Consider the following 24,040-nt stretch of genomic DNA (forward strand, 5'->3'; position numbering starts at 1 on the left):
ACACTGTCTGTGCTTCATAACCTCCAGTAAGCGATACTAATTCTTGGAATTTCCCTTTTATGCTCCTGCAGATTTCTAAAATCAAACTAACCTTTTGTGTCTCTGATCTGTGACGACGAACGTTCCCTGCTGGCATAGTGGCTAATTTATCATTCAAATCGTCTTTGATCCTAAGCGAGAGTTCCTCTAACCTAAAAGAGCGCCATTTGCACGCCACACGTACTCCGATACACTAGTAGCCGCTTCCTGCGTGTAGTGCCCGCTTGACCAATTAAGGGGAACGCTGCAATTCTGTACCCGATAATGAAGATCGAGAAATTCGCATTCGATACCGTCGCAAAGTCGTCTGAACATCTGTTTTAGACCTTCCACTTGCTCCTAAATAGAGGATCGCGATCAACCCCGGGGACGATGCTACGTATAGACAGCTTAGCCTGGACCCGCGTCCAATGCTAGTTGCCTTCAGCAAACTAGCTATCCACCGAAGGGAGTAGAAAGTGCACTCAGAACATCATCGACAAGTGTCATTCATGCAGACATATGTCACCATATGCACCGGTTCCACCCAGTGCGCTCAATAGCTGCCTTCAGGGACTGTTCCACATGACGGACGAGACGTCCCGGCTAAAAATATCGAGTGCCCGTTGGCATTCTTTCCCGCCTTTCCTGCTATTTCTCTGAGGGGCTCCATGACCTAACATTGGAGCTCCCAAAGACAAACATATCCACCCTTTGCGCTTGTCCGGACTGGGCAGGAAAATCGGCTGCTGGCCCAACAGGCGAAGCATCCTGTTGTGGCAGGGTTATGATCAACCTTGGGTAGCACCTCGTACCTGTTGCTAAGGCGTTGGGAGCCAGCTGCTTGACCTGCTCCCTCCTACGCCTTCCGTCTAGTGACACGCGAACCCACCACTGCCTGCCACCCACTCTCGAGTGAGGACGGACCGGTCAGATGTTACGAATCACAAGATGCAGCGACACCGGGTCACCAGGGGATTCAAAAGGCACCATAGGTGTCGCAGACCTCGTTCCCAGCGCCCCGATGCCGCGGAAACTTTGAACTTTTTCCAGAAGCATGTCGACCGTAGCCATCGGAGATCCCAGCTTTTAACGGACGGCAGCCAATTCTCCTTGTGTCCGCTCACAACAAGCACAGTTCCTAGCCATATCTAGAGTGTAAAAATAGGTATAATATCTGAAATGTCGCTGCTGAATCAGGAATGTAGGCAAAATATAGCGAGGAGAATAAAGAAACACTAAAAACTGTCTTTGTAGTATGCACTATGCCCTGAGACGGCAAACCCTAAAACACAAACAAATTTCCCTACTGAAGGGGATGTATCTACAGTTATCCGTTACTAGAAACTCTGCCTACTCGAAAGCTACTGGACGAGATAAGTATACAACTAGAATGCACTGGTCTCAACTATAAACTATGTACTAGCACGAGATTTAAACCGTGGGTTGTGACGTGGCAACCTGACGGCGGGAAAATTACACTAGGAAGCCGCCTTATACAAGGGCATGCACGCAAAAACAAAAACTGTACAGTAACTTGCAAACCACTGGCCTACACAGTAAAGTACACGTGTAGAGTTCATTCATTTGCAGAAGCACGTGAAAAAAACAGAAACGAAACTAAATTACTGTGTATCAGGAAAATGCTTCTGCTGCTACCGCTTCACCTTAACTTTTTCTTATTACAGTATTTACTTCCGCACTCTTCCCTAGATGTCATTGTCTGAATATTTCAAAATGTTTCACTCTTTCCTATCGTGATAACCGTTGTACCCCTAACTAAATTTAATGTGTCACACTACCTTTTCCTCCTCAAACTGTCTTCCTTCTTTTATCAGAATTGCAAAATGTAGATAATAATTTGACCTAATTTGCATAGTTTCTTATATCATGCATCTTAAACTTTTGAATGCATACATTCAACAAATTATCATTATACAGACTTTCAAGCAGAGGAATACATTTACAAACTAATTTTATACATTTGTATACATTTTTTCGTATATTGCATTAGTATTAACAATTCTGGAGATCTCGATAATCAATAACTTTACATTGCAATGTCAGTTACTAAAGCAGTGAGCACTGTCAAATTAATGAACAGAAATTACATATCACGAAAAAAATCTTTCATATATTGTGCCCATTATACACAGATATCTGCATTATATTTTATAGTACTTTTTTATCATGTCTAATTTGCTGTCTGGGACCCTCTTTAGTCTATGGAACATGTAACAGAGTGATGCTTGCTTAAGTGAGTTTGTGTGGTTTGATTGTCGAAATACAGTAAACTTGTCACATGTAGCTGTTGTTTACTTTACTGTGTGCTATTTATGAGAAAAATAATTTTACTCTCATGTGTTAGTTTTTCTATTGTGACTTCCATGTTTTAGGTATCGTATGAAAATCAGCATATAGTGAATCAATTTTATGACTTGTTCATCTATTAAGCAAGCGATATCATCCTTTTATCTGATCCAGAATAATGATGTTGTATTCTTTGGGAAATGTTGTTTATGAAAAAGAATTGTTCAACATACATGTATCAGAACGTTCTCTGTGCCTACGAAACTAGAAAGTGAGGTGGCAATCCTTAAACCTATTACAAAATGAATTGGGGAATAGAAGGTAGCTTTGCTCTTTAATTAGTTTTGCCACTCTGGATGCTGCATTAATATGTTCAAAAAGTTGTTTACTATCTAATGTTGTTGTATAATAGCACACTCAATTGATATATTGGAACACTACGTGAGGTCTTGAAGAAGTAAGTTAGACATTGTGGCAGTTCAAGTAACCTTTATTGGATGCTGAAAAACATTACAAAATGACACAGTTACGTCACACAGTTTTCAGCCTGGTATCCCAGATTGTGGTACGAACAATCGCAGCGACTGACCAGTCATTCAATTTCTAGACACAACTTGTTCAAGGAACCATTTCAGAACCACTATGTGAGCGCCCTCGTCGGTGAAAAATCTGCGACTGCTGCTGCTAATCGGCTTCTCGGCTGCCTGGATATTATCTTCACTTGTCGATGTAGATGGCCATCCTTCCCGACCAGCGTCACCCAGAAATCACTGGGACCAGTTCCCTGATACTGAATGCGACATTCCATTTGGCCCATGCTTCATGATCATTGCCTGGTGAAGCCGTGACTAGTTTAGGCATTTTCTCCCTCAAGATTGGAACTGCACCAGGTACTTCGACTTTGAAATACATTTCCATTTGTTGCGTCACTCGCATAGTGTTATGGATCACCTATCCGTCCTACGACAGAACTCTGTCTGCAGTAAAACAGAACATACACTCTTTCCTCACATTTTTGCTGCTCCTCTTGCTTAAGGGTGTTAGTGTGGCGACATGCTTAATTTAATATTTGAAGTCCCTTTGTACACAGTAGTTAGAAAGCGAGAATTGCTTCTTTTATGGAATTATTTTGCGTTTCATGTACTATATTGGTGGTTTAACAGTCTGGTGATTTTTGTGGTTCTGTCCTCCCTCACTTTATACACTCCTGGAAATTGAAATAAGAACACCGTGAATTCATTGTTCCTGGAAGGGGAAACTTTATTGACACATTCCTGGGGTCAGATACATCACATCATCACGCTGACAGAACCACAGGCACATAAACACAGGCAACAGAGCATGCACAATGTCGGCACTAGTACAGTGTATATCCACCTTTCGCAGCAATGCAGGCTGCTATTCTCCCATGGAGACGATCGTAGAGATGCTGGATGTAGTCCTGTGGAACGGCTTGCCATGCCATTTCCACCTGGCGCCTCAGTTGGACCAGCGTTCGTGCTGGACGTGCAGACCGCGTGAGACGACGCTTCATCCAGTCCCAAACATGCTCAATGGGGGACAGATCCGGAGATCTTGCTGGCCAGGGTAGTTGACATACACCTTCTAGAGCACGTTGGGTGGCACGGGATACATGCGGACGTGCATTGTCCTGTTGTAACAGCAAGTTCCCTTGTCGGTCTAGGAATGGTAGAACGATGGGTTCGATGACGGTTTGGATGTACCGTGCACTATTCAGTGTCCCCTCGACGATCACCAGTGGTGTACGGCCAGTGTAGGAGATCGCTCCCCACACCATGATGCCGGGTGTTGGCCCTGTGTGCCTCGGTCGTATGCAGTCCTGATTGTGGCGCTCACCTGCACGGCGCCAAACACGCATACGACCATCATTGGCACCAAGGCAGAAGCGACTATCATCGCTGAAGACGACACGTCTCCATTCGTCCCTCCATTCACGCCAGTCGCGACACAACTGGAGGCGGGCTGCACGATGTTGGGGCGTGAGCGGAAGACGGCCTAACGGTGTGCGGGACCGTAGCCCAGCTTCATGGAGACGGTTGCGAATGGTCCTCGCCGATACCCCAGGAGCAGCAGTGTCCCTAATTTGCTGGGAAGTGGCGGTGCGGTCCCCTACGGCAGTGCGTAGGATCCTACGGTCTTGGCGTGCATCCCTGCGTCGCTGCGGTCCGGTCCCAGGTCGACGGGCACGTGCACCTTCCGCCGACCACTGGCGACAACATCGATGTACTGTGGAGACCTCACGCCCCACGTGTTGAGCAATTCGGCGGTACGTCCACCCGGCCTCCCGCATGCCCACTATACGCCCTCGCTCAAAGTCCGTCAACTGCACATACGGTTCACGTCCACGCTGTCGCGGCATGCTACCAGTGTTAAAGACTGCGATGGAGCTCCGTATGCCACGGCAAACTGGCTGACACTGACGGCGGCGGTGCACAAATGCTGCGCAGCTAGCGCCATTCGACGGCCAACACCGCGGTTCCTGGTGTGTCCGCTGTGCCGTGCGTGTGATCATTGCTTGTACAGCCCTCTCGCAGTGTCCGGAGCAAGTATGGTGGGTCTGACACACCGGTGTCAATGTGTTCTTTTTTCCATTTCCAGGAGTGTAGTTGTGAGACCTGCAAGCTTGTATGTGAGGACCTTTCTGAAGTTAATTATGTGGTTTTCTTGATGTTTGGCCTCTGAATTTATGCTTAGCGTCAGATGTTGGGTATATTGAGCAATTTCTTTATCTTTTCTTTTCTCTGTGTAAATGTAGGATGTCGGTTGTTAAATGTTTTTCAGTTTTCCTGGAATTTTTTTGTTGGGTATGGTTTGAACGTTGTAAAATTGTTTTGAGATTTGTGTTATTGTGCTTTTTCAATGTCCGTACGTACTACTGTGTTCTCCTAGTCTGATTCAGAATTAATGAGATTCTGTAATTATTCGTGATTGTTTTATGTTATAGGTTGTATGTTTATGTTGTTCCTGTGATACTGTGTTTCAGTGTCTATTAATGGATTAAGTCAAGTTGGGTAGGGCGCCTGAGTTTTCATCGAACGAGGAACACTTGCTACCCGGTGAATACGCCTATGTTATTAGGCCCTTTGAAGACATGTTCCGCACCAAGCACTGACATTTTGCGAGTTCCCTTGACAATGTTTACTCGGAAATTGGTTTAGATGGATGGACAGGATGTGACACTCGTTTCCTCTGCCTGTCGATTACGGCCTTCATACGGCCGCTGTATTTATGCCGTGTTACATGGTGGCGAGTTATACAAAATTGGTGTCTGACACATATGGCAGCCCATTTTGAAAACATGTATACTGTGAAACTATATCCACGGTGTAATCATGGGCATATCCAAATACGATTGCTCTAGTGTCTTATGTGTACATTCTGAAACATATTATTGTGTTGATTCCACACAACTTTCGGGCACATACACAACACAACACTGCCATGATTTACATCAGCTTTTATGGATCACGTTCGCAGAGTGTCCGGTCTACACTGTTTACAGCGCTGGAAACATAACAGTGTGTTATTTTAGACAGTTCACTAATATTTGCCCAGCGAGCCTAATACCTGTGTAATCAGGCACCATTCTTTGCTGCAGTATGGGTACAGCGATTTGTATGATCGTATTGCATCGTGGATCATAAGCAGGTATCTGCGATATTATGTGCCTGATTGCGGGATAACGAAGGTTGTCAAACCCGTGCACTGTGTTTAAATTAAGATAGGCTGTCTATTAATGGTCCCTCATAGCAACAATGAGATCAACAAACCCGTGTATAGTGTTTGAATTAAGGTAGGCTGTCCATTAATGGTCCCTCATAGCAACCACGAGTCATGTTACCGACTCACAAAACAACATCCAAGCTTCATTATTGCATTGATTCTAAAATCGATTCACTGTGCCGTCGACGTGTTTGCATTTCAGGTTCAATTACTCCCTTAGTAGCTGACTAAATTCTCGCAATGCCTGTCTGCTTACAGCAAGAGCCTGAAGGCATCGCCATGCCATAGGTTGCCTACTGTCGGGTTGGTGAACAGTTTTCCGTGGAATGCTTGCTGAAGCTGCTTTTTTCAGTGCTTTTATAAACCTGGTATCCTGATACGTACTTGTTAATCGTCACCACCGTGCCTGTGAAAGACAGCCGCCCTACTTGCGTGGCGTAATACTATGCGGAACGAATACTGTCACGAGATGGACGGCTAATGTATTCCTATGCACTGAACACAATGCCTATAGCAGTAACTGTACTAATGAACTTTTAGAACCTCCGACAACACATCGCTTTATGCGGCAAGAAATGCGCCATGTTCCATCGAAGAACAATAAACAGTACAGCGTCACTGGCCTACATTTTCGTCTATGGAATAAAACGTGTACGCAGCCATCACAATACTCCATAAACAACGTGTAATGCTCTGTAGATTGTGATGGACGCCACTTGGATCAATGTACTCATTGGAAACACAATGTTGCGTATTACATCGGGCTAAATGGGAGTGAGCTGTGTAATTTATTGATTATAATACAAAATGTTACGTTCAAATAAAAATTAATAAAGACACTTACAGTACTGTACAGTTAAATTATACATATACATACATATTTGTACATACTGGTATTTCTCGGTTTATGTAAACTGACTTTACCTGTCCAAGCCTCTTCTTCTTATTCTGCGACTATACATCTCATGTTGAATCTTGGCCTCTTTGACTATCTTTTCCGTCCATCCCGGTCCCTTTTTTTCAATTCATGTAGCCCACTTGTGTCCTGTGACTTCGTCCTTCCATCCAGTTTTCTGTCTACCACATCCTCTCTGTCTATCTGACTTTCCTTGTAAAACCTTTTTTGGTATTTCCACATCATTCACTCGTGCCACGTGTCCAGCCCATCTCAGCCTCAATGATTTCAAAATTCCTGTAACAGGATGATCTTTGTAGATGGCGCACCGCTCTCGGTTGTATCTCCTCCTCCTAATTTCCCTTTCGCAAACTGGGCCTTTGATTCTCCTGAGTATCCTTCTCTCGAATGTGTCCAACAATGTACCTTTTGTTGTCCGAGCCCAGATTTCAGAGGCGCATCTAAGCACTGGTCTGATCAGTGTTTTGTAGATGGTTAGTTTTGTGTTCCAAGTCAGGAGCCTTGAAAAAGAAGCTTTGTTAAAGCGAAATAAGCTTCAATGGTTGCAATTAGTCTCTGCTTTCTCTCATAGAAGGTACAATTTAGACTTATTAAATCGAAACCAGGTATTTGAAATGATCGACTCTTTCAAAGGTATGGCTACCCATCGTTATTTCGGCTCAAATGTTCTGTGTGTTTTCCCAACAGATGGGTATTGTGTTTTCTGCTCGTTGATATTTAGTTCTATATTCCTGTCGACCCGTTCAAAAGCGGGTAATGTCTCTTCCACTGTCGTCAGAGTTCTTGCTACTACGTCGAAGTCGTCTGCACAGATTTAGGATATATCGTTCCCCTATTAAAGATATTTGCTTCTCTCGTCACCTTCTCCAAGGCGGCATTAAGCAAGAGGCATGCCAGCGCATCACCTTGCCTTAGTTCGCTTTTAATTTCCGAAGTAGTGGACCACATTACGCTAGTTTACGTTCCTCTCATAATCGTTCTTCGTGTCCTTATCAGTTTTTTTTAATGTCAAATTCACCTAGAGATTGACATAGTTGCTCTCTGTCTATGCTATGGTAATCTGCTTTAATATCCTCCTCCTCTCAGCGTATAATTTGGCCCTTCTAATCCTTTATGAAAGCTATTCCGCCCCTGAAAGGTTTTGTGTCTTATTTAGCTCTCTATAAAATTTCATTGCCTCGTTTCCACTTCTCAGAATCTACATTTCTTCATTATTTGCTATCATCCACTCCCTTCTTCACGTTTGATGCGTCTTTTTTTCGATGCTCTTCCATTATACTTCCAGTACAGTATCGTTGTAATGTCCTTCTGTATGCTTCTGTTTTTTAATTTGCTACTGTTTTACTTTCGGTATCGAATCACGAGGTTGTTGTTTGCCTTACGTTTTGCTGAAATATTTCGCTTGCTGCTGTCTGCACTGTCTTTTTTATCCTTTCCCGTTGATCTTCAGTGTTACATTCTCCACCGTTTCCAAGGGTCTGAATTGTTCTCTCCTGGTAACGTTCCATAACTTCCTCTGGTTCTAAATCCGTGATGTTATATTTCTGCGTCCTGGGTCGGCTTCCTTTCACTGTGTTAGACATCTTACCCTCATTCTCGCCCAAATTAGGTAGTGATCCGAGTCTAATTTGAACTTCTTAAACTTGTGGCATCCAATAAGGCTGACTTGTGCCTTGCATCTCTTAGTGCATGGTCGTCTGATTTAATGTGTTTCCATCTGGCGCCGTCAGTGTTCCCTTATGTATTTCCTTGTGTGGGAACAATGTGGAGCCTACAGCCATGTTTCTAGATGTTGCAAATGGTATCAACCTTGTCCCGTTGTTATTCCTTACGACATGTTTACTATAAATACTGACAGTTGGTCATTAGACCCCTTCTCTTGCCACTTGGGCATTTAGGTCTCCAGGTAGTATTTTTATATCATGCCCTTGACATTCATCATATGCTCTTTCGAAAGAAATCTACTTTCTACTCATCCTCTGATACTTTCTGTGCAGGCAGTACTACCACACACACCAGGTGACGCCAGTAGACGGCAGAACTGTGCAAAGGTACGTTGTTTACAGCTCTGTTCAGTTGTAGTTCCATTTTATTTATTTGTTTAACCTGATCAGATTATGGCCATCAGGCCCTCTCTTACATCGGACCAGTGATCCACACATGCAGCGTTTTACACTTCGTGGTTACATCATGAAAGTAGTTTGAATAAGAAAAATAGATCAATCTAGAGACAATATGAATAAAGAGTAATGACTAAGACCTAATAAAGTAAATACTGGCAGTATTTTTACAACAGCTGCTGTACACAAAAATTATGATAAAAGCGATAGTAATAAGAGTAAAAGAAAAAATGAAATAGTAATGGTAAACATGAGAAAAATTGCCAGTAGTAATGAAGATTTGTGCAGATGTACATTAATATATTGGTGTATAAAGTAGATGTTTACTGGTATAGCGAATTTTGGGGAAGGGAGGCCGCATCAGTTAAGAAAAAAATGGGCACTGAGGAAGATGTAGTAGGAAAGGAGGAAGTAATAGGGTGAAGTGCATTCATGTACAGAGGAACGTATTACTGTTGCTTACGGAGATACGTTTTTAACTGTTTTTTGAAGCCGGGCGTGCTTTTAAGTTCTCTAATATAACGAGGGAGGTTATTCCAGAGTCAGTTTCCTGCTACTGTAAAGGACTTAAGAAAAGGTGACTGAGCGATGTAGTGTAACAGAGAGGATTTTATTATGATGGGAACGTTTGTTTCTGTCATGTTGTTCAGACATGAGCGTTAAGGACGAGGAGAGATATGAGCGACAGTGCACATTTATAGGGCAGTATATGACAGAGTGTATGGCAATCTCTACATTTGTCTGCACCTAGCCAGGACAGTTCTGCATATGCTGGTGGAATTTGATCAAATCGTCTAACGACACAGATATATCGGACGCAGGCATTCAAGAGCAGTTCCAGAGCCGGCCGGAGTGGCCGAGTGGTTCTAGGCGCCACAGTCTGGAACCGCGTGACCGCTACGGTCGCAGGTTCGAATCCTGCCTCTGGCATGGATGTGTGTGATGTCCTTAGGTTGGTTAGGTTTAAGTAGTTCTAAGTTCTAGGGGACTGATGACCAGAACAGTTAAGTCCCATAGTGTTCAGAGCCATTTTTGAACCAGTTTCAGACGTTGCGGTTTTTACTGAGAGAGACCTTGTTCGATAATATCGCTGTAGTCAATGACTGGGAGTATGAGCGTTTGTACTAACTTCTTTTTTAGATCGGAAGGGAAGACTTTTTATATTTTTGTAGGGCATGAAAGGATGCTGATGTTTTACTGCACACTGCAGTTACGTGCTCTATCAAATTTAGATTTTCACCTATTATTGCTCCCAAACTATTTGCTGAGGGAGGGAAAATGATATTTGTTCCATTTAGTATTAGAGGTAGTATGGATTCCCCATGTTTGGGCTAATGAGCTTAGACTGACCAAGTACCGCTTCGGCTTTAGATGGCCTTAGTCCTATGTTCTGTGCCCATTCTGACAGTGCATCGAGGTCGGTATTGAAATTTTCAGTAGCTTCCTTAAGATTGATTGGTTTAGCACATAGATACAACTGAAGGTCATCAGCATACATGTAATATTTGCAATAGGCCAGAACCGATGACACATCATTGACGTACAGAGAGAAGCGTGTGCGATTTAATACTGAGCCATGGGGAACGCCTGACACTACCTGCCGCCATTCTGATTTTATATTCCCTGACAGGACGCGTTGCTGACGAAATGTCATGTATGAACGAAACTATTGCACTGCACTTGGTGAGAAATTTAGACCGCCAAGTTTGGCAAGTAAGATGTTGAAGTCGACAATATCAAGTGCTTTGCTGAAATCTAAGAAGCAAATGATAGTCGCTCCTTGTCTATCCATGGCAAGTTTTAGGTCATCTGTCACCTTTATCATTGCGGATGTTGTGCTTTGATGTTAACGGAAACCTGATTGCTATTCGTCTAGTAAGTTTTTAGTAGTTAGGTAGTTGGTGAGCTGGTCATGGACGATATATTCTAAGGTTTTTAATAGTGCAGGAAGAATGAAGATGACGCGGTAGCCAATGGGTGCTTTCTAAATGTCCTTTTTAGGCAGTGGATTAACTTGTCCCAGTTTCCAAGTCTCAGGGAAAACACATGTGATTAAGGAATCGTAGAAAACGTCTGTTATAGAGGGCAGTAGTGGATCAATAATGAGTTTTACCATCTGGATAGTGATGCCATCATGTCCAGTAAATGCTGATCTACTCTGCATGATGACTTTCTTGACAGTATTGCAAGTCAAGTGTTGTTCTGTAGATAGAATTTATGTATTTATTGCGGTTCAATTGTGGTTGTAGATACATCTATTGTCAGTTAACGTACGAGCATGCCTGAACTTAAGGTTACTTAACGTTTCTCACCACTTGACTGACTGTTTTGTTTCTGCCTGTATACAGTATGATTTTCAGGTGTAGGGTTTATTCTGAATACTCGATGTGCAGCGTCTCTGACATTCATGAGCTGTTTTACTTCATCAGTCAGCCTGGGTGTAGGGTTCCTTTTTACTTTTCTGGTCTTTAATGGAGCATATTTGTCATATAGTTGAGTAATTTTGTTAGTTTAATCCTGAAGTTTTTCGTTTATGTCCATGAGGGAGTAGAGGTCGTCCCCCAAACTATTCCTTGTGCCTCAGTTTCGAGTTCAGATAAATTTATGCGTTTGAATTCCCGGTATGTAGATAGTTTTGGTTTCTTTCTAGGACATTTTAGTGAATACGTCATGAAAATAATGTCACGGGCAGACATGTGTGAAGGTACGACACGCCGCGGAGGAATGTAGCACTCTCACCTAGAAGACAACAGTGTCAGACATACGTCAAAGAAACCGAAGATTGCCAACAGCTGAGTTGTCAAGTCCATACACTGGCATCGAGATACAGGCTCGTATGATCATCGCCATCGCTCAGGAGCACCTAGTGAAATACCAGAGCGCCAGAAAAATTATTTGATAGTGAACATGAGCATAAGGGATTCAAAATTGTTGAACCGAGCAAAACTTGAACCGAGAACAACCTGGACAAAGCAGAACTTGGGAAACATCAGTGAGTGAATCAACGGTTAGGCGGCATTTGGCAGGAAACAGCCTCCTGGGTTATACAGCAGCAGTGAAAGCACTGTCACACTCTGTTAACAAGACGAGGAGGTCTTAGAGGACTACGACTTACTAATATAGGACAGCAGGCGACTGGGGACGAATCTTATTCATTGTTGGATAGAAGTTCGAAATATTTTGAAGTAAACGCCTACAATTCGTACGCCGTTTACCCCATGAACGCTTGAGTCGTCAGTGTGTAAACCCAATTGTGAAGTACAGGGAGAGTTCTGAGGTTGTTCGAGATCTTTCGGAGGGAATAAAATCGGATATCTAGTGAAATTAGATGGAAAAATGAACCAAAAGGATTATACGCCATTCTCCAGCAACATTCGAGGATATCTAGTTTGCGTCTGATTGGAAAATGGTTTGTCCTGCAGCGAGACAACAACCGAAAACATACCACTTCCTCGTGTCAGAACTATGTAAAGTCTCTAGGGGCCCAGAAAAGTTTGAAAAGCTTGGAATGGTTCCCTAGCCCCTTCAGTGTAAACCAACAGAGATACCGTGGGATGAGTTGGCAGGAAGGATCTGGAAACGGGGCATCATTGGTAGGTCGTACTTGTGTGAGGTCCTGCAGCAAAAAGTGAGACTAATTCTCAGTGAAACCCTAGAAAAATTGACCCATCACATACCGACAGTATGCAAGAAAGCGATTAAAGTGAAGTGCGGCTAGTCTGAGAATCCCAAATTTAATATTATTTAACTGAGTACTTCTTGAGCTTAAAAACATTTAGAAAACAATAAAATGCAATTTTATGATGTATGTCCTTTACATTGTCTACAATGACTTGGTGTTTCCGAACTTATAAATGAAAGCTGGAGAAATTTCATAATGACGTGGCCAAAACCAGATTCGGTTGTTAATCTAGATTAAAGCAATTAGGACGAACACCATAACCCATTTTACGATTACAGAGGAGTAATTGCAGGTCAGTGACCTTACGAGGAAAGAACACATTAAAAACAAAAGAGTGATACGTAAAAAGATTTTAGACTAAGTGCTCCACTTCAGTCACCTAGAATGTGGTGTATATGGCTAAAACATCATAACGATTAAGAGAAACGTTACAGACAAAACTAAGAAATGTACTCAAGTTAAATTCTTCAAAACGCTTGCAGTCCCCTAGCTCCTCCATGGAACTGAGACCTGGTTGATTAGCAAGAAAGCTGCATTCAGGCACAGGAAATGAAGTTCCTGAGAAGAGTTAAGGGTTGCACAATAGAAGACAGACTAAGGAATGAGGTATTGCAGAAGGAAAAAATGTCTAAATGATAACATTCTAGATTATAAAAGGAAATGGAAAGAGCATTAGAAAGAATACAGAGCGAAACACTTTCCTTAAAGGGTAGAAATTATGACTGATCAGGAAGAAGAGAAGGACAGACACAGGAGGACGTACACCGAGAACATGGGTACCGTGAAAGACAAATGGTTCAAGTGGCTCTGAGCACTATGGGACAACTTCTGAGGTCATCAGTCCCCTGGAACTTAGAACTACTTAAACCTGACTAACCTAAGGACAGCACACACATCCATGCCCGAGGCAGGATTCGAACCTGCGACCGTAGTGGTCGCGCGGTTCCAGACTGAAGCGCCTAGAACCGCTCGGCCACCCCGCCCGGCTCGTGAAAGACAATTTTTCCTAATAGTTGAAGGGAAGAAGAAGAGAAAGAAGAGGAAGGAGAAGAGGTAGTACACGCATGACGTCTTTTATCCATACCTCAACGTTTAGATGATTGCTTCTAGAGCGTGTTACACTCAACACAAAATTCGCTATCCACGTTCGAAAGAAACTGATTCGTTGACCATGTTGTAACAGATCCCTTCAGCATCTAGTTACTGGCTGCCTAGTCCGCCAGAAAGATGCACAGCGTCCATCCAAAATATTCCGAGACTGATTTTATTCCTACTGTAAATACTATATCTGAATGCTTCCAATCCGGAGTGAGCAGGCATTGAGTGGCCGTAGTGTCACAATTCTTGTGGCACAACACCCAATGGGGTACCACCTTGGGATCAGGTGTTGAAGAAAAAGAAAGAGTGTGCTGTGTTCTTCCTGCATACTTTTACTCTCGAATAAAAGCAACGACGTGTCGCTGCCTGCAGCGCTTTGTGTGAATGAAAAAGGCGGACAGAGCTTTTCTGTAACGGTGACGAGACTTGGTGATAGAAGCAAGAATTTACCTCAAAACGACGAAGTTCAGAAGTTCACACAAATATCAACACTTTGCGATGTAAGCGACATTAAAACCAGTATGATACCCGAGTTGAAGGTCTCAAAAAAAAAAAAAAAAAAAAAAAAAAAACCTTTTCTGAGAGTTTCATATGGATGAATGAATGTTCTGTGTGTGTTGTACTCAAGTACAAGGAGACTATGTGGGAGACCAAACTTTAAAAACACCACTTTAACATTTCTCTATTTCTTTATTAATCGAATTTTGGAACGTTTTGGGTTGGCGTAGTAGATATAAATAGGACGTACGGTTCGAATGGATATATTTTGTTACTGCATTCTAAATACGTGTCGACTGCGTACATGATCTGACAGTTGTCACAATACACGGATATGACGACTGAAAACAGCCAGGTCCTATTACGCGGCGACAGGTAACTGCTCATCAAGCAAAAATAGATTTATTTATAGGAGTAGCAAAGTGAATACACAGAACGCGTTCTTATAGTTTGGCTGTTATGCTCGAGACTAGACCCACCAAAACAATGGAAGCTTAAAAAAAATATCTGCAGATGCTTACTCTTAATCATTAGAAATTGAACCAAAAACACAACTCTTCATTTATGATTGCACTGGCACATGTTCAGAATTACACCTCATAGATGTAGTCGAAGATGTGTTAGAATATCAGTAACAACTCAGAGATGAATGGAATACATTAAATCGGGACTATATCAGGAGAGAGACACAAATAAGTATTTTGAACTGTGTTATCATTTATTAACATAAGAGTAGGATAATAAAACGAATGAGGACAATAACTTCAGCTCTTTGTAATTATTTACATCATTTCTTATTTATAAAATCTGAGGTAGACAACGCAAATTTAATGTAAAAACTATCAATGTTGCTTAACTTAACCACTATTACATGTAAATAAATTCCTTGAACCCATCCTTAAGACCTGAATGCACTGACTGCTGTTGATAGCCCATCAACAGCCTCTCCCACGCGGTCATTCTCCTTGTTTCCATCTAGCCACGGTTGGAGTTTCGAGCTGAGATCATCGATCCAGATCCTCTGAGTTGCAAGTCTATACTGTCTGTAGCAGTAGTCACCACATTGCCAGCTGCTGTTGCTAGCCCATCAACAAGATCTCCCACATTTGCGTTCACCCTTGTTTTCCTCTTGCCACGGTTGGAATTTCGATCTGGTTTCAACAGTCCATTTCCTCTGAGTTGCAAGTCTATGCTGTCTGTAACAGTAGTTACTACACTGCCGACTGCTGTTGATAGCCCATCAACAAGATCTCCCACATTGGCCTTCACCCTTGTTTCTCTCTTGCCATTATTGGAGTTTAGAGCTGACTTCAATCTAGTTCCTCTGAGTTGCAAGTCTATACTGTCTGTAGCAGTAGTCACTAAATCGCCAACTGCTGTTGCTAGCCCATCAACAAGATCTCCCGCACTGACGTTCACCCTTGTCTTCCTCTTGCCATGGTTGGAATTTCGATCTGATTTCATCAGTCCACTTCCTCTGAGTTGCAAGTCTATGTTGTCTGTAACAGTGGTTACTACACTGCCGACTGCTGTTGACAGCCCATCAACAAGATCTCCCACATTGGCGTTCACCCTTGTTTCCCTCTCGTCACGGTTGGAGTTTTTATTTGACTTCATCAGTCCATATCCTTTGAGTTGCAAGCCTATGTTGTCTGTAACAGTCATTACTACACTACCGACTGCTGTTGACAGTCCGTCAACAAGATCTCCAACATTGGCGCTTACTCTTGATTGCCGTTTACCGTCTTTGATGTTACCCGCTGACTGCCACACACGGTCTCCTCCATGGAGAAATTTTTTGTTGCCAGTTGATCCACTGATCAGAATCTCAGCTGTTGGTAATACATCATCAATGACAGCAGGTGGGTTGACACCCAGCATAGCCTCTCTGTCAGTAGCTCTTGATTCCCTCGCATGTTCTGTCTTTACAATCCCAATTATGACAGACACGACAAGAGGTGCTGCCAACCATACCTGCAACAGATAATCTCAGGTAAATACTGCATATTTGACTGTGGTTACTTATGTTAGATACAATAGGTGTCTTTATATAGGACTCATGAGGCTACACAATCTTTTTCTACATAGAAATCAGAGGTTCATAAAAACTGATTACGACAGTACACACATATTTGTGTGTTAAGGACATTATATGAAATTATGCAGTTATTACAGCAAATCTTCACAATGTGTCTAAGCCAACTAAATCTGCTATGTTCTTTGCTTAACTATTTTCTTCATCTTTTTCTGTTTGATTTTCCTATACTTGTTATTTATGTGCAGGCTGATTCTGATGTCTTCAAACAGGATTATTATGTAAGGGCATATATTATTAATGATTGTAGAATTCAACTTTTACTACAGGAAATGTCACACAAGTTAAAATAATTCGGGCTATTATGCCGTGGTAACCCAATGTTTTATTCTCATGTACAAAGGACATCTTCAAGAGGGTGGTAGTTCTGTTGAAAGTCCAGTGTACAACCTGGCTCACAAGTGACTGAAGTAACATGCATTTGTGCGTGCTACCACACAGAGAGGTATGACGCCACATGTTTTGGAAACTCGGGCGCAATAGGTCGTTATTGCGTCTGCTATTGTTACTACCTCGACGTAAAATACTAGTACACAACTTCGTCAACCGGGGAAGCCAGTTAGTTTTCAGTCATGCCCCGTCTGATTAAAATTACTGTGTTTATAACTGCATGGCATCCAGTAAATCCCTGCTTTTTCAAGCTGTTTGCGAACACCCTTGGTCGATTATAGGTGTTCATGTGTCTTTGGGGAGGGTTTGTTTCATACAACGATATTCCATATCGTCAAGATCTTTTCTATGAGGTCAGCAACTTCTTTAATGAACGGCAGATAATGCTGGGAACTTGTAGATGCATTTACATTGATATGGTCACTTTATCTCTGTGTACAAATATCCACTCTTCCGAAACACATTGGTGAGATATTCAAATTCATTGTCGAGTAACTTCGGTTCACAGATGTTCCTCGTTCTAATCGCTAACGTTTTTGTAGCACTTCGCATTAGTCATGTGCAGTGATTGAAATCCCGACGTAGGTAACGGTCCGTTTTCGTGCATTTTCGGTATACCGCGTGGCTGTAAGGCTACCATGATCTGCCTTGGAGAGTACAATCTATTTACAACCTTTTCCATACTGAATTATATCTTTGTACTAATTCCAATGAGATATTCATTTAAGCCACCTAGTTTCTCTCTGCCAGTCTCCGACGACAGAAACGAATCATCCACTTAACGACGCCATACATTCCTATATTTTGTTGGGAGTTCCTAATGCTTGTTCTCCGGACTTACCATGAAGGAATTTGCTATCACCAAGATGAAGGGTCTCCTCATAGTCAAGCCAGCAGTTTCATCGTTCCATGCAAAGTATGTGGTCGTGAGAAAATATTTAAACAGTTTCACAATATCAGCAAGAAACAAGCCAACTGAACTGCTTCTACACCTCGTCAAGCGGAAGCACGGTAAACAGTGATACCAATTCATAACTGACTAGATGGAATACTATGCCATTTAATTGATGGTTCATGAGCGAACTGTTGATTTAAAAGTCCAATCGGCCCATATGCAACCATTTTTATCAATAACACGTCAGTAGAATGTGGGATCGAATCAATATCATGTACTGTAGATCTCAGCAGAACGCCCTTTTATGAATTTTCTGCAACTCATAATGTCTTGGTGGTAATGGAACTGAATTGAACGGATCTTTCTGTGCGATAGTTTCGATTGATGAGGTTTTTATCAACTTCGCAACAGTTCTAAGAACTTTGTCAATGAGATCGTTATTCAGCTTCCTACACGTATATGGAAAATTATCAACAGCTGAGCTGTGGACGCAACGTAATATGTGAACATGCTGTCATATATAGGACACCAGTAACCGAATGACCCAATAGAAACTTTATAATCCGGCACTGGAAAGTATCTTCAACATAGAAGTCCTACCGGTACCAAAAAGCGTCGCAGAATTAGTGGATAACTTCACTTTGAGTACGCAGCTGTACGCACATGAAAGGTAGATAATGGAAGAATAGACTATAAGAGACAGTCTTCGTACATCCGTATTTAAACTGGATTATGGCGGGACACATCTGGTATAAATTTTTTTAAAAATGAAACTCCTCCAGCTGTAGTTATGATTTTATATTTATTTGGCTAGTAGTTTCGACGTTCAGGCCCGTACACTTTGATGAAACCAATTGTGTGTGGCAGAGTAGAAGAAGTCCGCGGACTTCTGCTGCGGACTTCTACTAATCTGCCACACACAATTGGTTTCATCAAAGTGTACGGACCTGAAGATGGCGTTGACGTAACGTCGAAACTACTAGCCAAATAAATATAAAATCTTAACTACAGCTAGAGGAGTTTCATATTTAATAAAAATATAAGAGAGAGGTCCGACAGTACGGTGCAAATGAAGTGAACAGATAATGTACGTAACGAAGGTGTTTCCTGTTTAAGAGGATTAATCTCGTGTGTTTGTAAGTGTAAATTCATTCAGTCTGTAGCACGATAGTTGCTCATTTGCTTTGTTTCGAAAGCAACCGTCCGTTCATTTAGTAAGCCAGCCAGTTAAGCACCAGCTCTCAGCACGTCAAGTTAAATGTTCACCTATTTCCTTGTGCTCGTAGTATATTTATTAAATTTCATGCACGTTTCTCCATTTAAGAGGTTAAATTTCTTTCAGTCTGTAGCTGCTCACTGAACAACCAGCTACATAGTTAATTAAGACATCAGCATCCATTGGTGATACATCAGGAGGGTAGCAAGTCGCCTAGCTAGAATTCTGTCTGCTTTCATAGTATACGTCTTCCGTTACTCTTACTAGGATGGTTAGGATGCGGGCATGCTGCGTGCGGACGCAGGAAAAGCTGGCCGCAGTTCGCGAACAGCTGAATGCACGTTTGGCTACTGTCAGTCACCTTCAGTCTGCTGCCTCTGGGTGTAGCTGTAGCAGAGAATTTGGGCTGTCGCATTGGACACCTCAGGTATCGCTTGTTTTGCCCAGGAGCTCTGCTTCCGAGAGATCTCCAAGTGTACGCGATGCGATGGATTCGCCCTCACAGGGTGAGTGGCTGGTGGTAATAAGTTAGCGTCGCTCGAAGCGGAGCGCCAATGTGGAGACTGGCCGCCTGACCTCGCCCTTACACCCTGGGGGAGGAGGGGTGACCGTTCCTTCAGCAGTGTCAGAGCAGGAACACCGGGATAGTTGTTTACTAATTATTGGAAGCTCCAATGTTAGGCACTCCATGGAGCCCCTTAGGAAGCGTTCAGTGCTGGAAAGAATGCCAATGTGCACTTGGTATGTCGGGGGGCCTCATCCTAGATGTAGAGGCGGCTTGGCCTGTGGCTATAGAACGTGCAGGGTGCAGTCGTCAGCAAGTTGTGGCTCACATCGGCACCAACGACGCCTGTCAAATGGGTTGTGAGGCCATCCTCATTTCATACAGGTGGCTGGTGGAAGTGGTTAAGACTGCTGGCCTCGCCCGCAGGCTGCAGCATTGTTCCCAGAGTTGATAGGCGACCGTCGGTTTGGAGCCGAGAGGAGGGTCTCAACCAGAGATATCGTCGACTCTGTGACGCTGCTTCCTTTGGGTAGTGCACCCTGACCGATCAAGGGGAGTCCTACAAATCCCCACACGATAACGCCGATCTAGTAATCTGAAGCCAAGACTCTCTGACAGTCCTGGCTGCAGATTTCTAGATCTGCGTTATCGTGTGGGGATTTGTAGGACTCTCCTTGTGCACTACACAAAGGAATGAGCTACTCAGGTAGCAGAGTACTTGTGGAGTGCGCAGGAGGATATTTTAGGCTAGACATTAGTATGAGGTGCTCTGATGAACACTCGCCAGTCGATATGCGTCAAATGACGTTCAGAATAAAGACACCTCGACGGTCATAATTTTGTTAGTAAACTGTCGATGTATTCGTAATAAAGTTTCCGAATTTACTGCCTCCAATACAGATTTCGGATTCAAATTATTTTTAGGACCGAGAACTGATTGAAAACCTAAGTGGAAAGCTTTGAGCTATTTAGAGAATCGTGGAACGTATGTCGGAAAGACAAATTAGAGACCAAAGTAGGGGGATTGTTCATTGCAGTCGACAAAAACATTGTCTATTGTGAGGTCGAAGTCGTCCGTTCGCGTATAACAGGTGCAAGTGGAACCAAGTTAATTCTTGGATGTGTCTATTGGCCAGCCGATTCTTTTGACAGTTCTAGAGTCATCCAAAGGAAGTCTAGACTCAATAGCAAAGCATGCAACACTAGTTGGAGGCAGCTTTAACCTACCGAGTATAGCCTCGGATGTCTATGGATTCATTGCTAGAGGTAAAGATAGACAGTCACGCGAAATACTTTTGAACAAGTTTTCTGAAAATTGTCTTGAGCAGCTAGCTCGGCAGCCCACACGCAATGTAAATATCCTAGACCTTGTAGCTACAAATAGGCTAGACCTTATATAAATGGGAATTCGCTATTATGATGTCATTATAGCAATTCTGACTGCGAAAGTTAATAAATGAGTCAAGACGTCTAGGAGAGTGCTAAACAGAACAGATAAGCAGTTATTAGTATCTCACGTTGTAAGAGGTATGCGATGTATGCGCTGCCTGCAACAGGCAAGACTTAGGAGAGTCTCTGACCAGAGAGCAGTATGTAGTTAGTTGTTGCTTGTCGCTAGTCGGCATCAGTCTGCAGTAGTCTTCTGTAGTCTGCGTGAGTCGGCAGTAGTGTGCTGTAGTCTGCGCGTGTCTGCGCGTGTCTGCGCTTGTGTGCAGTCTGCTCTGGTCGGGACTCTGGAGGATGAGTATTATTGTAGAAGGTAAAGAAGCAACCTTGCGCATATCTAATAATGTATATTAACTGTAATTTAATTCCTTTAAAAAATGCCCCAATAATAATTTTTATAATATAAAGTAATTTAAAAAAAGCATTCATTTCAATTTAAAGATTTTATTCAATGAATAATTAATTCCTTTCACGAGTCACAAAGCGTAGGCCAGCATTGCACGGAGTTGTGCCGAAAATTTTTTAGGTAAGGGCAGATATATTCGCAGTTTTTACTGAGGTAATAATTTTTACTTTTTTTATTCAGAATACAGGGCCGAGGCGCAGCGCTGCTGTCGTCATAAAATTTACCAGGTTACTGAATTTTTTTATTATTTTGGCGTTTAGGAATTTTTCTGTTTCGAACTTAACATTAAATGAGAAAAGAATTTTGTGGGAACATTAAATGTGAATGCATTTCTGCACAGACATTATAAATGGGAGCCAATATTTAAAAAAAATCATTTTTTATTATTATTTCCGTGGGAGATTACATCCGGTTCATTTATTTATTATTATTTCCGTAGGGAGTTTACACCTGGTTCACATTTTTTTTAAATATTTTTTTGGGGAGGTTACAACGTAGACGATGAATTGGCATCACTTAGTTCCAGCAAGATGGGTGCTGAGGAATTAGGGCAAAGTTTAAGCAGAATGTAAGTCGTGGTCTGAAGAATTATGTGCTTACTAAGAGGATAAAAATGATAGAGACCCACCAGGGTTTTATAACATAATTCAGATGATGCTAAGGCAGCGGAGGTGTCTTATACTCGGTTCAAAAGAGGACGCACAAATGATGACAAGCGAGGTTTAGTAGAGATTCGTGCGTCCGTAAGGAGATCTGTAAGCGACAACTACCACCGTCACACGTTAGCAATAGATCTGGCCAAGAACCCGAGGACATTATGTTCTTACGTAAAATCGCTAAGAGATTCTAAGGCTTCCATTCAGTACCTTGTGCCAGTCTAATGTGGCAGTTGAAGATGGCAAAAAGAAAGCCAAAGTTTAAAATTTCATGTTCAAGAAATCGTTCACACAGGAGAATCGTCAATCGTACCGCCATTTGACCACTGGATAGACTCCCGTATGGACGACACAGTAATCAGCGCTCCTAACGTACAGAAAAAATGAAAAATTTGAACGCAAATAAATCGCAAGGTCCTGTTGAAAGCCCAGTTCGAATTTAAAAGTGTTCTCCGCGGCAGTCACCGTTTACGTAGCTTGCTTTTATCGTGAACCTCTTGCCTCTGTCAGAGGATTTCTAACTCTTAGTACCAATGTGAAGGTTTGGACAATGATGGGAGTATGTCAAAGAGACTGTCACTGATGTCAAAATGTAGAGGAGATAAAAAGTTTTGCCCAGGGGAACATATATCAAAGGATCTCGCTTTATGTCACTCGGTAAGATAAGCTTGTGCAAAGAAGTCAGCTACCATCAGTATAGATAATAGTGGAAAAAGCATGTGTGCCGTTATGTAACATTTCCATTCTTACCTTCATGTGAAATTTTTGACTAGGCATCACTTGTGTCTTACGTGTCTTCTCGCACTGTTCAACAAATTTGAACTGGCGGTATATATAGCAGGCTCTGAATATACGAGACGGAAGTCAAAGGAATGTGACTTGCTATATTGCGTGCAAGGAAAACTGCCAATTCCGATAACGTGTGGCTTTCTTGATTATCAGTAGTCCACAGAACATTGATACAGATACACAGTATAAATTCAAGGACGCATTAATACTGTGTTTTGAACAAGGGCACCTTCACAAAACGCAGGTTTTTCTATGATCATTGAAATTATTATACGCAAAACACATCAGATCTTATTTCGTATACAGACATCGAACTTTCACGAAATTTGTAGTTATATAAAACTTAATGAGTTTTTCAGTGAAAGAAGTTTGTTTTTATTTTACCAGACTTCCACATTTTTACAACATTCACAATTCTTTATCGAAAAATAACGAAATGGTGGTAACGCACTGCCTACTAATTTTTTTACCCTCGACTGTTAATTTTCAAACTAACTCATTTTGAAGTACATCGGCAATCTCATTTATTCACAAGGTTCATAAATTTATGAAACACTTATTCATCTACTTGTAAATCACTTATTCATCCAGAAAATCACGATGAATGCGAGGGTCGTTCAATAAGGAGTGTCCCACATTTTCTTTCTCAGAACGTATTTATTGTTATAAGTCAGAATTTGGCAACTATATACATCAACATGTCTTTTCCATTTTACTGCGTAGTCTCCATCACATTGTAGGGCAGTACGCCAACGTTGAGGAAAAGCATGTATTCCCAGTTGGTGAAAGCTCTTGTCCTGTACGCGTAACCATATCTTCGCTGCATGACTGACACTCCCGTCAGTTTCAAAGTGTGTTTCCCATAGAGAATATTTAAGCGTCCCAAAGAGATGGAAGTCCGAGAGTGGCAGGGATGGACTCTATGGCGGATTAGGCAATGATGTCCAACCTAATTCGGGGATGAGTACCCGGTTTCTCAGACCTGTGTGTGACGTGCATCATCGTGTTTTAGCAAGATTTCTGCTTGATTCTTGTCCGATCGCACACTTAGGAAACGGTTCTTGAGTTTATTCAGAGCCTTCACATATGCCTCTGAATTGATGGTTGGCCCTCTTGGCATCACATCCACGAGAATGATGCCATCACAATCCCAGAAGACTGTCGCCATAACTTTTCCTGTACAGGGGGTTGTCGTGAATTTCTTCGTTTGTAGTGAATGAAGATGACGATACTCCATGGACAGCCTTTTCCTTTCC

General features: G+C 42.3%; 1 protein-coding gene across 1 annotated transcript; it reads right to left on the reverse strand.

Moving 5' to 3' along the window:
- Window positions 1-15,083: 15,083 nt before the first annotated feature.
- On the reverse strand, window positions 15,084-22,802 carry LOC126194874 (uncharacterized). The gene is made up of 2 exons (XM_049933220.1): window positions 22,746-22,802; window positions 15,084-16,360 (listed from the first exon to the last, which is right to left on the reverse strand). Exons 1-2 carry the CDS (start codon window positions 22,770-22,772, stop codon window positions 15,362-15,364), a joined length of 1,026 nt encoding a protein of 341 aa, XP_049789177.1. The 5' UTR covers window positions 22,773-22,802; the 3' UTR covers window positions 15,084-15,361.
- Window positions 22,803-24,040: the final 1,238 nt, after the last annotated feature.

Source organism: Schistocerca nitens, chromosome 7 (genome assembly GCF_023898315.1).
Source record: "Schistocerca nitens isolate TAMUIC-IGC-003100 chromosome 7, iqSchNite1.1, whole genome shotgun sequence".
NCBI lineage: Eukaryota > Metazoa > Arthropoda > Insecta > Orthoptera > Acrididae > Schistocerca > Schistocerca nitens.

What these genes read in the sequence shown, in the direction of transcription:
- LOC126194874 (XM_049933220.1), bottom strand. Translation starts at nt 22,772, where the DNA reads ATGCCTAGTCAAAAATTTCACATGAAG. An exon ending in GTCAAAAATTTCACATGAAG is followed by an intron (nt 16,361 to 22,745) that starts GTAAGAATGGAA and finishes TATCTGTTGCAG; the next exon opens with GTATGGTTGGCAGCACCTCT.